General features: G+C 37.0%; 1 protein-coding gene across 6 annotated transcripts in view; it reads left to right on the top strand.

Annotated features, from left to right (window-relative positions):
• The window catches only part of PIEZO2 (piezo type mechanosensitive ion channel component 2), a 378,661-nt gene that overhangs the window by 268,366 nt on the left and 93,916 nt on the right, over positions 1-16,379 (top strand). For 5 of the 6 annotated variants that reach the window (XM_015595756.2, XM_015595757.2, XM_015595758.2 and 2 more), the window contains exons 8-14: positions 143-305; positions 2,875-2,994; positions 6,255-6,293; positions 7,269-7,407; positions 10,180-10,328; positions 12,147-12,377; positions 16,043-16,166. In XM_015595756.2, the coding sequence (XP_015451242.1) occupies positions 143-305; positions 2,875-2,994; positions 6,255-6,293; positions 7,269-7,407; positions 10,180-10,328; positions 12,147-12,377; positions 16,043-16,166 (965 nt within the window). The remainder of the gene's footprint in view (positions 1-142; positions 306-2,874; positions 2,995-6,254; positions 6,294-7,268; positions 7,408-10,179; positions 10,329-12,146; positions 12,378-16,042; positions 16,167-16,379) is intronic. The other variant, XM_015595755.2, reaches the window with a different exon arrangement.

The following is a 16,379-nucleotide window of genomic DNA, read 5'->3' as shown; positions in this document are numbered from 1 at the left end:
TTATATTATAATATAATATAAGAGTCATGAAATATCTAGAATAGAATAGCTTATAAATGTATTAAAAACAAGATTTTTTTTCTGTGTTAGGGACACAGATATTTATTACATCTTTTTAATATTTTTATTTGTTTTTAAACAGGTTGTTTGGTATAAAATCAGTAATTCAAACAGACTGTTCCAGCACATGGAAGATCATAGCAAACCCAGACCTCTCATGGTACCACCACGCCAACCCCATCCTCCTGCTGGTGATGTACTACACCCTGGCAACTCTGATCCGCATTTGGCTGCAAGAGCCCCTTGTAAGGATAAAAAGGTTTTTATGATGTTGTCTGCAAAGTAACCTGGAAGCTCCAGGTGAAATTGTTTATTCCTATTAACTGCTGACTAAGCAACACTATATCCCAAAATAACTGTTGTGCTCTGCTTATAGTGTTTTGATTCTACAAAGAGTACTAAGTAAATACAAATACTATCAGAACAAAGACTCGCTTCCCTTTGGTAATATCAACATGTGCTGCTAAAAATGGTAGGTGGTGAGGAGAATGAAAGACTCACTTTTGTTGAGCACTTACTATGGGCCAGGCCATATGCTAGGCTGTTTACATTTATTATCTAATTCAATCCACTAACTAAGTCTGAAGAAAAGGCTTAGAGATGTAAAGTGGTCTGAAATCTTAGAGATGAGGAAAATGAGGTTAGAGATGTCAAGGGGTCTGAAATCACACACATACTGAACTGTAGAAATCAGGTTCAAACTAATGTTTGAAAACAAAGCTAGGGTCTCAGTGACTACATAGTTGGAGTTTTTGAAATCTCTAACCTCTAAAGGCATGACAGGACCTAAATAACTATAAGTTCAGTTGTAAGGTAGCATATTATTACATGAGTGTAAACAGGGTTGTCACACCTTTTATTCACCACTTGCCAGGGGAGTTCACAGGTCAGCAGCAGGTTCTGTTGAGCACAGCTGGACGGAAGTCTGCAATCAGTCACAACTCCTCTTGAACCACTTCTAGCTCGGGGCCTTGATGCAATTGCTTACTTTCCCCTTTCCTGTCTTCACACCCACAGTCTAATTCACTCAGTTAGTCAACAAATATTTGTTGAAAGCCAACTGTCTTAGACACTAACCTGGGATCTTGAAATAGAGCACTGACTTATAGGCAAGGCTCCTACTTGGAGGAACTGTACATTCTATAAGAGAAAAAGAGTCCAAAAGAAGTAAACAAGCTCTGAGTCAGATAGTACAATGAAACTCAGTGAGATGCATGTGTCTGTCCATCCCCAGCCAAAGTGCTCCCTGCAGAAATGGGGCTCTGTCCTGTCCTGTGTGAAACCGCTTCCCCATTGTGCAGACAGGCCTGGGGGATGAGGGCTGCAGAAGCCATCCTTATTCACAGGGTTCTCACATATCGTCTTTCTTTGGGGCTCACTGATGGCAGTTGCATAGTAACAGAATGCTTCATGGGTCATAAGGACTCCAAATCACCAGCTACATGCTCCTCCAATTCTCTTCTGAAATTTGAGTGTGCCAGTAAAATTCTTTCAAGTGTTTGTTGTGTTTGCTTCCTCCACAAAAACTCCTATGGCTATGGGAACTATTTCTGAACAATGTTTTGCAAATAATGGAAATTGCTTTAAGACATTCAAGTTTATAAGAGGTCCTGCTACCCTTAGCTTTCTCTGTGATATCTCAGGCAGTCTCACAGAATGGCGGGAACTTGTGTACCATCGCTGTCATAAAGGTGAAAGCTGCTATAGCTCCTTAGGCCTATGAAATATTTGGCTTCCTTAGCTATAGGTTGTCTGGGGATGAAGGAAGGCAGACAGCTAGGAAGATAATCTAAGTTCAGACCACACAGTTAACAGCGGTATTACAAATTGCAGTGTCTGGAGGCGTGGGGAGAGCCAGAATGTAATGAGTACTAGTGTCAACATTTCAGATGGTCTGTGTTTTAAATGGGTTAGGACGCAGGACTTTCTCATTGAGGCAATGATGGAAGGCAGGTGGCTGATTATATCATGCTTCCAGATGACCTGGTACATTTCATGAAAAATGCCAGCCTACAAATGAGGTAAAAGTCTACAATACATGTTTGAAAAAGAAAAAGTAGCAGGTGTCCGGAGTGAAATGTTATAATATATGGGCTCCCACCTGGCAAGTGTGAGTTCCCACCAAAATATCTGAGTGTTCCCATGGGTGTTGTATGCTGGCACAATGGAATCCAGAAATTGGCCAATAAGACTATGTCTCCTCCCTCTGCTCCAGTATCAATGGTGTGTTAACACCCTTTTTATTGGGCCATCTTTTTTGGAAAACCAAACTAAATCACCCAACTGCATTCTGTTTCTTACACCCTCTCTTAAACATCTCTCCCGGACCAACTGTCTAATTTCAATGTCTCATTAGGCAAGGCCACATTTCTGTGCTTTACATATGCTCTTGCTTAATATTGTGTGTAATCTCTAGATGGTCTGCCTTTAATAAATTTATTCTTCATTAAAGATTGCCCGTGGCTGGGTTCCATAGTTAATGGTGCACTTTTTTGAAAGCTCTTCCTGTGAGAACCATTTACATAGCTGCTTTCTAGTGCAGTTTAGAATACATATTGAGAGGGTGTGGATATTTAACCTTAGAGCATATTCCTATAATTTATGGGGCTTAGTAGCAGGCATGAGCTTAGCATTTAAAGGACAGCATTTTTGTCATTTTTTAAAGTGTCTTGATAAAGTCTCATATATTTTACATATTAACTTTAAAAATAATCATATTGAGGCAAAGATGAAAAGTTTCACTGATCACTCAGGCTTATGAGGGAACTGCTCTGGGAAGCTGAGCTGGTCCTGAAGGCTATTCTGTGTCTCTAGGTGCAGGATGAGAAGACCAAAGAGGAGGACCGAGCCCTGGCTTGTGGCCCCATCCAATTAATGGCTAAGAGGAGGCGGAGCCTGTGGTATGCATCCCATTACCCAACCGACGAGAGAAAAGTAAGGCACGAAGAAAGGAATTTTCATTTCCTGCTTTATTTTGCTGTTTTCAGATTATATTGCTGAATATGAGTTATATCATATCATATGCAAACCCAGATTGCTTACAGTTTATAGAAATGGTTCAATGGTACTGTTGATGTCTCAGTACCAGAGAGCACTGTTCAAGAGGGGCACTGACCGCTTCCAAAGGAAATATCACGGCTCTAGCATACTCTACAAGACACCATTTTGTATTTCAGGGCTATGTATATTACATATTCCAGTGCTTGCTACTGAAGTTTTTTAATCCTAAAGGGAAAGAATGTTCTTAGTTTTTTAAAAATAATTTTGTATTTAAAACAAAAAATAATTAAGCCATCTGTTATTACTGGGTGGTGAAATTCTCAGTGTTGAAAATAACATTGCAGAAAATAACTTCACTCCATAGGGTAGACAGCTATAGTAATAACTCAAGAAACCACTTAGAGAAGATAAAAACAATCTATATGAATACAATTAAGTGTCTTTTACTACTTTGAGGCAACAATATGGATTGACAAGGAAAAGTGAGTAACAATTGGGTAATTCATATAACATTTTGATCATTTATTGACCATTTTGAACTCAACTCAATTAATGCAATACTGACGTCTAAAATGGCTCATTTGCAATGCTGTAAAGACAAATACTGTTTTGTTTCTTGGATGGGGTCAGCATTTTCCTTCCTAGCATGTTAAAGAACTGAAGAGTAGATTGTCTGATTTATTTGTTGGTGGGTGAGTTTCTCTGACACATGGTTTTATTCTAAGCCTGATGGTCCTGTACTGAGAAAATGTGGAACAATGAATGAACTGTGTTAGAGAGCTAACAGCAATACGGAGCAAATGCTGTACCCTAAGATGTCTGAGAATTTCCAAAGGCCCTTTTTTCTCTCTCATCACATCATGCACATATTATAAATGATGACATCTACAGAGTATAGCACGGCAGTTTTCAAAGTGAGGTCTGTGCACATCTGGGGATTCCTGAGACCCTTGACAACAATCCACAAGCTCAAAATGAGTTTTTTAATAATAGGTAAAATATTTGCCTTTCCACTATGCTAACGTTTGCTCTGATGGTACAAAAGCACAAACTCAAGGCAGTGGCACAAACCCCCACAGCTGTGGTCAATTCTTCATGGACACACATTTGCAGAAAACAAAGCAGAAAGGCCAATTCCACTTAAGAATATCTTTGATGAACCAGAAATGCTTATTAATTTTCTTAAATCTCAACCTTAGAGCACACATCTCTTTAACATTCTGTGTGACAAAATGAGAAATCAACACAAAGTGTCACATACTAAAGTATGACAATTCTATCAATGAAAAGCACTTGACCGGTTGTTGGAAGTATGAGCTGAACTAGCCATTTTCCACCAAACACCAGATTTACTTGAAAGAACAGATAATAAGTAAATTGTGGTTACTCAGATGTGGATATTTGTTAGACAATTTCCAGAAAGTAAATGAAGTGAGCCCATCCACTGACAACGTATGTGATAAAATTTAAACTTCTGAGTGAAAATTAGAATATTGGAAAACTTGCATACACTACTGAGAGCTTGAAAACTTCTCAATACTTGAGTACTTTTCCAATGAGATTAGTGGTAATATCAACAAATGTGCTTTTTAAATATTGTGTAATGAAATGCGTCAATATTTGGTACAGTTGTATACCTCACTGAAGCAAATCACCAACATGTGATATCATGATGTGTGGGTAAAAGATCCATTCAAGGTACAGAATACAGGCATACCTTCGTTGCACTTTCCTCTGTTGCTCTTCACGATGTTGTTTTTTATGAATTGAAGGTAAGACCCTCCACCAGCAAAAAGATGATGACTTGTTTTTTGCCAATACTCGCTTTATTGCTGTAGTCTGGAACCAAACCCACAGTATCTCTAAGATATGCCCGTATATCAGTGGATTTTAATGTAAGAGACTGTGAAAACTTCATTGCTTTGGTTTCAGATTCCACAGCGTAACTAACCTTCTGAGTTTGGTGTAGTATCGAAGAAACTATGCATACTTATCTGGATAGACTATTGAAATACTCCTTTCTTTTCCAACCACATAGCTCAATAAAGCCAGATTTTCTTCACATACTTCAATCAAAACAACATATCACAGCAGATTGAATGTAAAAACAGATATGAGAATCCAGCTGCCTTCCTTGAAGCCAGATATTTTTAAAAATATACAAAAGCATAAAACAATGCTATTCCTTACTATTTGGGGTTTGGGGCGGGGAAATAAAGTTATATTAACATGTAATGGCCTTTTAATTTTTGATGAACTTATAGCTGATTTTTTAAAATACCTCAATTTTAATTTCTAGTAAGGTAGATGTTGATAGGACCCACATAAATAAATATACTTTGAGACCCTCAGTGATTTTTAAGAATGTAAATGAGTCCTAACCAAAAATGCTGGGTAACCATTAGCACAGCAAATGGTTATTATTTAGAGGGAACCCAAACCACCTGACACTAATACAGATAAAAAGTATAGGCATATAATAGTCATTTTGTTATAGACAGCATGAAAATCTTAAAGTAATAACAAACCACACAACAAATCAATTTTTCTTCATCTAGTTCTTTAAAACTAAACTCTTTCAGAACACATTCTGCAGAGGTCTCAAAGGGTTTTAGGAGTATAAAATCAAACTGCTTAATCTATTAGAACAAAACGCTTGAAAAACAACCAACTTTTGTAGTCATGTGGTTTATGACTGCTTATTTGCTCTTATAATTAAAAAGTCATTTAAAAGAAATCAATTTGAGATCTTCAGCTTACATTTGAAAGGACCGTTTCCTATAATTAATCTGCCTAAAAACACACCTATGGTCCAGATGTTTATGGGTTCTCTTTCCTACCTCTTTTTAATAATCATTTGCTCCCCCTCCCCACCATCAACATTTTTTTAAAGCATACCTTTTTTACTCATCCAGAATCTTTCTGCACTGCATTGTAAAACGTGAGATGTAAAAACCTCAAAAAAAAAAAAAGTTAACATCAGAAACTGGAAAATGGTTATAATAAACAGCAACATCTTGTTCAACTATTTGTCCCTTTATATTTTGCATGGCAGTTTTAACATACTAGCATTGAGCTGGTTTAAGAGAATAGAAATGTGTACTAAATGCGTACTAAGACTTTATAAATATACATAAACATTACAGTGCTTTCCGCTTACATATTAACATGCCGTCCTGCATTGTTTTTTGCAGCTTTTATCTATGGCCCAAGATGACTACAAACCATCCGATGTTAGTATATCCTTAGAATTACTATTTATGCATGTGCAAGTGATGTAAAAGTGACATAAATCAGATTAACTCCTTTGAGTATACTTTAATTATCTATAAATTTTCTATATGTTTTGGAATAATTGTTTTGCATAAATTATATCTGGTTTATTGCTGTTAAAACACCGACTCATATGAGCTTGAGTATAATCATACATAATGTATTTAAACTTTTAAAAAGCCATGTTGGAGGATTTTTAAAAAGCATTTTGCTTTGCAGATATGCCTATTACATACTTTGAATAGGAAGTCTTGCATGTCCATGGACACACAGACATATATGTATATGTATGTGTATGCTTATATATAAACCTAAAAAATTGTAAAGCCAAAGAGACAAAGGTGGGAAAAAAGAAAGTGCTTAGTGTATGACGTGCTACAATAAGGGAATTGCAAGCTGGCTGCGTCAAGCAGAGACGCCTAGAAGGGGTGCCATCTAAGCTGAGACCTGCTGCATTAGTCCTATGCGGAGTCCGGCGGGCTGTGGGGCAGAACGAGCAGCGGTCAGGGCAGCAATGCTCCCGACCAGGACCCAGGGAAGGTCTGGAGTTCCTTACAGCTGGCGGGATGGCTGGGAGGAGGACAGCAATGAGAGCAAAGGCTCAAGAGAAGGTCAGACCAGATCATTAGGCCTCAGCCAGCCCTCTCCAGAGTTTACACTTTATAATGAGAACAGAGGGCACATTGTATGGTGTTTAGCAGAGGTGAGACAAGATTAGGTTTACATTTTACTGCGATGACTCCATGGAGAATCGGTTTGAAAAGGATTTAGACAGGATTTATTTCGCTAAAGGGAACGTTGGCTAAATTGTTCAGCTTTCAATCAATTCTTCACTGTTGAGTTACACCTTGGTGTAAAGTAAGGAGGTGGTATGTCTATATTGAAAACAGTAGCTGCTGTCACAGGTCTGCCTTTGTCCCTCATTCCCCCGGCAGGGCCTGTTGGTGACCGTGAATGGCAATCCTGTAGATTATCACACCATCCACCCCAGTCTTCCCATAGAGAACGGGCCTGCCAAAGCTGAGCTGTACTCTACCCCGCAGTACCGGTGGGAGCCCTCAGAGGACTCGACAGGTAAGGAGACAGCTCTGCAGGGCATGTCACACCCAGAATTTTAGTTTCTTTTAGGCATAAACTCAGCTTGGCGTCTGTCTTTTGTTTATTGTTTGTTGGATCTGGTTCATTTTTCCCTTTTTTTTTTTTTTTCCTAAAAGAGGTATTGTCTTCTACAGTCAGTATAATTAAGCTCATTTCCTTAAATTCTGCCTATATTCTGCCCCAACATAGTGCTATGTGTGTTCTATCCTTGTCTACAAAATAAGAGGCATACTCAGGGAAAATTTGGAAAAATAAAAGGTAAAAAATTATTTTAAACATGTCAAATTATTTATAGTGTTAAATTATAATTTGATAATGTGATCATGGTCAATAGTTGTGCAGGTGAATAGATGAATGTTTTCAAAAACTACTTTTTATCTGTTAAAACAAAGTGAGGGTCAAAACTTATACACAGCCTTTTCCCCCCCCTTTTTTCTGAGTTTATTATATTGAAGGAAGGCAGACTGTTACTAGAGCTGACAAATTGGTAGCCTGGGGTAGAGATTTTATCCTCAGACTTGGTTTTTTTGGCCTATACAGTATTTTCTTTAAAAAAATTAAATAGTAACCAACATTTTAAAAGCTGCAGCTCTAACCAAGAAATGGAAATTTCTGGAATCCCATTAAGAATATGAATATCTGGCAGCTCTAGTCCCTCGTTTCTGCAAGGCAGAAGTTGACTCAACTGCTGGTGTCACTATCCCATCAGAGACTATGTCAGTTACCAATTCATAAAGCAACTATCCAATCTGCATTATTGGTACGCTGAGCTTACTCTCATGTTCCTTTTTTTTCTTTTTAACATTCTTTATCAGGCTTATTCTAAAGCACTGTTTTTAATTATTTTTTTATCAGTATAGTCCAGCAATTGCCTCTGACAATGCATTTACTTATCAGTACAAAAAGTTAGTCACATTATCCAATATTTCTCAGAAAGGTCAGATCGAATTCACTTCCTCTGCCCTACCTTGATTCTCCCCACACACACCCCAGCCCCAAAAGTCACCCGTAATCTCTATAGAACACCACACTGTACTGGTTAGTTGCTTCCTACTGCTTCCTACATGCATATGTTTTAGTTTGCATCTTGGGCTTAAATGAAGATTTTTACTTATTGAATGTTTCTCTTTCCAAAGTGTGATCTTCATAGCTTTGGCAACAGAATCACAAAGGGCGGGCCCAAGAACCAGCACCTGTGACTTCTAAAGTTTGAGAAGTTCAGGTCACAGCCAAATATCCTATTTACACATTACTTAACATGAAGAGAAATGAACAGAATTTTGACTGCTGACAAGGCAAACGCACACATACTGAAATCATAAATTAAATGTTCAAAAGTAAAGCAAAAACTGGAAAGCTTTTTTTTAAATTTGAATCTATGGATGCAAAAATGTTACTACCAGAGAAGTAGCATGACAGTAATTGTAAAATCCATCAGATTTAGTTTTCTCATCACTGTCTCTGATCCGTGAACTTCCCCAGGTAAATCCCAGATGCATCCCACTCCAGCACTAAAAGGATGGGAGGCAGTGGGCTTCTGCAGGAGGAAATACCTCAGCCTCCTTACAAGCTCACTTCTGAGCCTACATGGTGACTGTATTTTTTAGTGATTTATGCTTCTTCTCATGGTGTTAAGCAACTCCCTAAATGGGATGTAACCCATTTTTATGTTGCCTATTTAATATAAGAAAGACAGAAAGGACATTTTACTTAGTGTGTCGCTCATTACCTCACCTGTCAAAATAGCTTTCCTGACAACTGTAGGAGAATCTCAAGGAGAAATCCTTCACACCTGTGCCAGTGCTTTCTTATTACTGGTTTCCTCTTCAGTGCTGCCCTCCACACTTTCTCTCTCTTGTTTTTACCTTATCTTTCCATCCTTAGCATGACTTTTCTGCCTCAGCATGACCTAAAAGAAAACTGGGCCACCCAGCTCACTCTGGACAAGCGGTTGGTTGGTTGGTTGGTTGGTTTTCTGCACCACTTCTGTATACTCTTTGTATTAGTTATCTATTACTGAGTAAAAACCTTAATGGTTTAAAACAACATTTTCTGCGGGTCAGGAATCGGGTGTGACTAGGCTGGTAGTCTCAGGCTCAGGGTTTCTCATGAGGCTGCAGTCCAGCTGCTGGCTGAGACTGAGGTCCTATCTGAGGGTTTGCCTGGGGACAATCTGCTTCCATGCCCATTCACATGATTATTGGCTGGCCTTAAGCTCTTGCTTCCTGCTGGCCAGAGACATCAGTTCCTTGCTACCTGGGCCCTTCCATAGGGCAGTTTACAACATGGCAGCTGGCTTCTCTCAGAACAAGTAAGAGAGTGAGAGAAAGTACTCAAGGTGAAAGCCAGTCTTTTTAAATTCAATCTTGGAAGTAGAGTTCTATCCCTTCTCATATTCTATTTGTTAGAAGCCCACCAAAGGTCCCACCCACATTCAAAGAGCCAGGGTGATAGAGGCATGAATAGCAGGAGGTGGGGATCATTGGGAACCATCTCAGAAGCTTCACTCCACACTCTCTCAAATCAAAATTTTCTTTGCGTGATTTGTGAGTGTCAGGCCCTATTATACTTACCAAGCAGAACTTAATGATTCTGTTCAAATTCTAAGGCCTTTGCTAATTAGAAATAATTTCTCAAGTCTTAAATAAAAAAATATGCTAAAACCATACATGAGCTGCACCACTTGGGACATTTATACAAAATTCATATATTTGCATAAATAGTTATATAAAATATGTGTTCATCTAGAAAAGAAAGAGGAAGAAGAGGATGAGAAAGAAGAATATGAAGAGGAAAGGAGCCATGAGGAAAAAAGAAGCGTGAAAGTCCACGCCATGGTCTCCGTGTTCCAGTTTATTATGAAACAAAGTTACATCTGTGCCCTAATTGCAATGATGGTAGGTGTGAGAGGCCACAGCGAGTGTGTTGGGAGGAATGGAACACACAGTCCTGCTGGCTGGAAGCGTCACCATCCCTCTCATGGCCAGCACAACTGTCTTAAACTTCCCAATGTCTTGGCAGAGAATGTTTGGTTATATTAATTTTTCATGGGATTTTTATATTATAGATTTCAAAATCACGTCTTCTACTCAGCCTCCTTTTAAGTATTAATACAGTTTTACCAAATTAGCCTATCAAGTCAGACTGTCCCCTATTTTGCCAATAGAAATGGACATATCAGATAGTTTTTCTAAGTGATATTGAAGGTGTTCAAGATTATCATAGATTGCTTTTATTTCATATAGTGAGAGTTATATATTCACATCTTAACTTAGATTTGGGTGAGACTTTATTGCATCTTAGCTGCAATAATTTTTTACCAATATGAGAATCAAGCAACCAGAGTTCCCAAGAGCTTTTCTGATTGTGAGCGCTTGGTTTACACGTGTTTCAAACTACTCACCTCTGGGCACATCCTCCACCTCTAGCATCACAGCTACAGAACAGTCCTTTGGCTTATGTGTAGAAAATAAAGTCTAATTTCTACCCTTCCTAAAAACAAACTTTCATGGGAAATCTGATTTATTTTTGAGAAACTCAACACTTGTTTAATATAAAACTCTTCTAAATTATGTGGTCAATGGTGAGGTCCCATGGACATCTTTGATGATAAAAAGTGAATATATTCTATAACTTTAGGGAAAAAATACCTAAGCATAATTTCTCCAGGTGTTCAGTCAAGGTGAACCTGTGTGTAACTCAACTTCAGCTTCTGGTAAGGACCACTGAAATATCTGAGGGAGAGTTGGGAACCAGCTCCTCAGAATTAAAGATGGCTCTTTTGACAATTGCAAACTCTGTCTTCTAAATAATATTAATTCTGTGCTCTTTAGATATTTTTTGATATTTTTATATGTCAACCTTTAATTTATACTACGGCAAAATTCTTATTTTAAAATATCAAACACAATAAATGCAATTTACAATTCTGATTCAGAACTCAAAAGGGTATATACTTTTTTGCCTCTCTCTTTCTAAAAATAAGCCAGTTAAGTTTGGTCTCCTTTTGTGAAGAAATAGAGTTTTAAATTTTTTTGAATACACATCCTGTTACTTAGTAGAAAAAAAATCTATTGTAAAAACAACATAAGAGAGTAGATTCTTCATTAAAGACATGTCCTTATCTGGTGCTATTTCTGTTGTTTTAGTGGAGCCACAATATTAATGTTTTAAAAGTGCCTGCCTTCCATGGAAGCTTCCCACTGCAGCAGACTTTTAATCACAGACAGAAAAAGAATTCCCAAGGAGCCAAGTCTGTTAGAACACTATATATATATTTATTCAAAAATACTAAGTACGGATATACTTAACTCTCAGGAAATCCAGACCCTGAACATACGTGAACACAAGAAGCAACGTAATGCATTGTGTATTTCTCAGCTACCACAGCCGAAAGGCACAGGCAGCTTAGGCACTAAAGATGAAAGACATTTAAAAAATACTCATAATTTGTTTTTCTCCCTATTCTACTCTCACCTTCTCAGACAAGAATAGTGTGTGGGAAGTGGGGGGTAGGGGGAATCTGCTGGAATTGTGATATCTATAAAGCTTATTTTCTTGGGTCACAGGTTGGCATCTCTCTCCATGATTTCACCACAACTCTCTCCTCTCTCGTTTAAATATTATTGATTTTTTTTTTAGATAACTTTTAAGTTACGAGCAGGGAGCTATATGTTGTATTGACCATTGTTTTTTCTTTCTCTTCCTCCTTCGAGGCTTGGAGCATCACCTATCACAGCTGGTTGACTTTTGTGCTGTTGATTTGGTCATGCACTCTTTGGATGATTCGCAACAGAAGAAAATATGCCATGATTAGCTCTCCTTTCATGGTCGTCTATGCAAATCTATTGCTGATATTACAGTATATATGGAGTTTTGAACTTCCGGAAATTAAAAAGGTCCCAGGATTTTTAGAAAAGAAAGAGCCGGGAGAACTTGCCTCAAAAGTAAGTGAATAGGAAAACAAGAAAACAAGCCATTGAAACAAAACCACAATAATCAGTAATCATATTCAAGCAAAAATATACAAAAATAGATTCAAATATTCACTGCTTTGCAAAAATAAATAGATGTGAAACTATAAGAAATAATTTATATTGCTTAGAGGTCTCTATAAGTTAAACATGAACAAAAACTTCACCATGCTTTCAGATTTTATTCAGTAATGAAAATATTTTCCACTTGAAGAAAAAATATTGTCTAAGTTATTTTTAGTATACAGTATGGTAGAAGTTAGATTGGAAAATAGGAAAATAAAATGTGAAATATATCAAAGGATTAACGGACTTTTTTAGTTATCAGTTGGAGAACAGGCTGAACACATTGCTGTTACAGATAATCACTGATTATTAATTAAAACATTTTCTTCAGTTATGCCCTAAAAAAGATTTTTAGCAACAAAAATTAATGTGATACTTGCTTTTATTTTTTTGACTTCTACTGATTATATATGTCTCCATCTATAGCTAGAAAGTTCATAATCTTTTACTGCCCATTTATTTTCATGGTTCATTTTAATAGTTTTTACTTCAGAAGATTATAGGTGCCCCAACTGTCTGTTTTCTATCTGTTTTGTGAGCAGAGTGGCAGACTCAAAACACCTGTTTCCTTTGTGTAGCTGCTTTGTGTTGAGACAATAAAAGCAATCACATGTAATTACTGAATGAGCCTTGAAAATCTTGTTCCTTTAGGCAGAGAATTAATCTCTAAAAGAATCATTCATTTATGTTAAATGACATTCACCTATGGGTTACCAGATACTCCATAATCAAGGCAATCAGGCATAAGTAGGGTGCTGAGTAGACTACACTGAAGATTTGTTCATAACAGATTTTATCTTGCGAAGACTATTGGGGTAAAGGAAAAAAAATTCTAGCAGGTGAATGCTAATGACAGGAATTAGATCGTAATCACTTATGTTTATGAACCATGGCAACTTCATTCATTCACTTATTCATTCATCCGTATGAAACTCCCATGCGTACCCTATCCCTACTTTCTCCCCAAACCTGATTCCATGCCTAAAGTCCCACTGGTAAGTCACCATTATCTGACACTCCTTTCTTTTATTCTCTTCCTCCCCAGGTTGCCACTTAAGCACACATACACAAACACACACACACAAAGTGGTAAGTTAGTCTATTTTTATAAGAGAAATTCAAAACCTTATCCTTTGACTGTATAACTCCATTACAACCTGGCACAATATTTGTAAGACATCTAAAAATGCATTCCAGCTAACTAGTTGAATTACCTCCTGTCTAATTTAAAATTAACTGTTCTTGGGGGGGAAGGGATATTTTGGGGGAAATAAATTTATTACTTGTAATAAAAATGTTTTTCTGGTGAAACTAAAGTCTGCACTTATATTTTAATGCACTCAAGAGCTTCAAAAAAAAGGAAAAAGCACATTAAACATACACTGTTAGCAGAGTACCAGATGTGTCACTATGACAGAAAATAAGAGAAAGAAAGAAGAAAGAATATGGCCTTGGTCCTCAAAGGTCTGAACACCTCTGGCGGAGCCAGACTCAGCTACTTTGTGGCATTCTTTAGCTCCTAGAGCATCTCATTCCGAGATCCATCAAACCACATCAACTGCCACCTTCAAAACTTGGCTTTTAATTCACCTTTTCCAACAAACATGTCCCACCTGCTTCCAATTATTCCTAGGCTCACTACATGTGCATTAGAGAAACGGATTGCTTTCTCAACTTGCAGCTATAGTTCAATTTCTTGTGACTTCCAGAGGTTTAATGCCAGATTTTCAGAAGTGTAGGCATGCTGGTTCTTAATTTCACTACATCCTAAGCATGTTTACCAGGAATTATTGGCACTGGTTTATGTTGAAGGTAAATGATAAGTGGATATTTATAGATAGTTAAGTAGAAAGTTATTCACAGTGAAAATGGCTCATTCACTTCCTATTAATTTTTTCGTTTCTTTGGCAAATATTTATTTTATTTATTTTTTTTAGTTCTAAAATGTTTCAGACTTTATTTTTTATTTAATTTACTAATTTTTTATTAAAATTATATTAATTTCAAATGTGCGATTCAATAATGCATTATCTGTATATTGCTTTGTGTATTCATCATCCAAAGTCAAATCTTCCATTACCATGTATTTGATTCCTTTTACCCTTATCTACTTCCCTCCTCCCCCGCTTTCCCTCTGGTAACCACTACACTATTGACTATATCTATGAGTGTTTGTCTTGTTTGTTTCTTTCGGTTTTATATTTCACATATGAGTGTGGGCAAATATTTATTAAATCCTACTATGAACCACAGTGAGATGTCAATTTACACCCACTAGGATGACTAGAATTAACAAAAAACAGACAATAACAAGTGTTAATGAGGAAGTAGAGAAACTGAAACCCTCATACACTGTTGGTAGAAATGTTAAATAGTGTAGCCGGTTTGGAAAACAGTTGAGCAGTTCCTCAAAATGTTAAACATAGAGTTACTATAAGACCCAGCAATTCTAAACTAAATCTGTACATGAAGCCTCATAGCAATGTTATTCATAATAGCCACAAAAAATAGTAACAACTAAAATCTCCATCAACTGATGAATGGATAAATTAAATGTTACGTATCCATATAATCGAATATTATTTGGTAATAGAAAATAAAATATCAGTACACACTATAACACGGATAAACCTTGAAAATATTATGAATAAGAAAAGCCACTTAGAAAAGAACACATATTATGTAATTCCATATGTAGAAAATGTTCAGATCAGGTAATCTATAGAAGACAGAATGTAAACTAATGGTTGGCTAGGGCTGAGATGGAGAGAAAAAGGAGTGACTGCTACAGAGCTTCTTTTTGGGGTGATAAAAATATTCTAAAATTGATGGTGATGACAGTTGCACAACTCGGTGAACATACTAAAAGTCACTGAATTGTACACCTTATTTAAATAGGTGAACTGTATGGCATGTGAATTATATCTCAATAAAACTAGCATACACAAAAAAACTATTATGTGCTCTCTATTCCCTGAAGAATGAAGCTCCCTAAAATCATAATTTCCCCCCAGCCCTCAAGAAAACATTAATATACAAATATTAATATACAAGGCACTTAGAACAATTCTTCCTTCAGCTTTCAGAGAGGATTGGGAATATTAAGGATATTTCCTAGGATGAAATGTTTGGGTTTTTTTTATCTGTAGAATTCTTCAAAATTAGGAACATTGCAGAGTCAATCAGTGTTCTAGAAGAAGCATGTCTTCCTGTTACAACTGTGCTATTGTCACAGTCAGGACAGGAAATCAAGGACTAGCACCTGGAGGGAGACCAATTGCCAAAGCTGATTTCCAGCCCAGATGAAAGTAATTCGGACTATTCTGTGCATCTTCCCCAGGGCCTTGCATAGTGCTGAATGTACTCCTGGAACTCAACAAACATGTAGCGTACTCAGGAAAGGGGATTTAAAAGCCAGTGACTTCCGTTGAAACCAAGTGGTTGCTTGACTCTGTCTCAAACAGAAAGATTTATTTATTGTGCTCTGCGTGGAGAAAATGTTGTATTTATTGAAATGTATTTATACTTCAAATGCTGGCTTAATTCTTGTTTTACTAATTCTCTACTTTCAGATACTTTTCACTATTACTTTTTGGCTATTGCTGAGGCAGCACCTCACAGAGCAAAAAGCTCTTCGAGAAAAGGAAGCTCTTTTATCTGAGGTCAAAATTGAAACTCAGGAAATGGAAGAAAAAGGTAAATAAATACATACACCGTGTGATAGGAGATTTTCGTGCTCTGCAAAATTACAGAGAAAGAGCCCCCAAAGTAAATCAGAAAAGCCACTATGCTTCAGATTAGATGGAAGCTGAACATTAACTTGGAGTGATAAATAAGTATTTAGAATGTAAGATTTAGAGTACATGTGAGTGTTCACAAGGAGCTTTTGAAAATGTTGTGTCATCTGAT

Source organism: Pteropus alecto, unplaced genomic scaffold (assembly GCF_000325575.1).
Source record: "Pteropus alecto unplaced genomic scaffold, ASM32557v1 scaffold146, whole genome shotgun sequence".
Taxonomy (NCBI): domain Eukaryota; kingdom Metazoa; phylum Chordata; class Mammalia; order Chiroptera; family Pteropodidae; genus Pteropus; species Pteropus alecto.
This window is presented reverse-complemented; position numbering and strand designations above follow the sequence as displayed.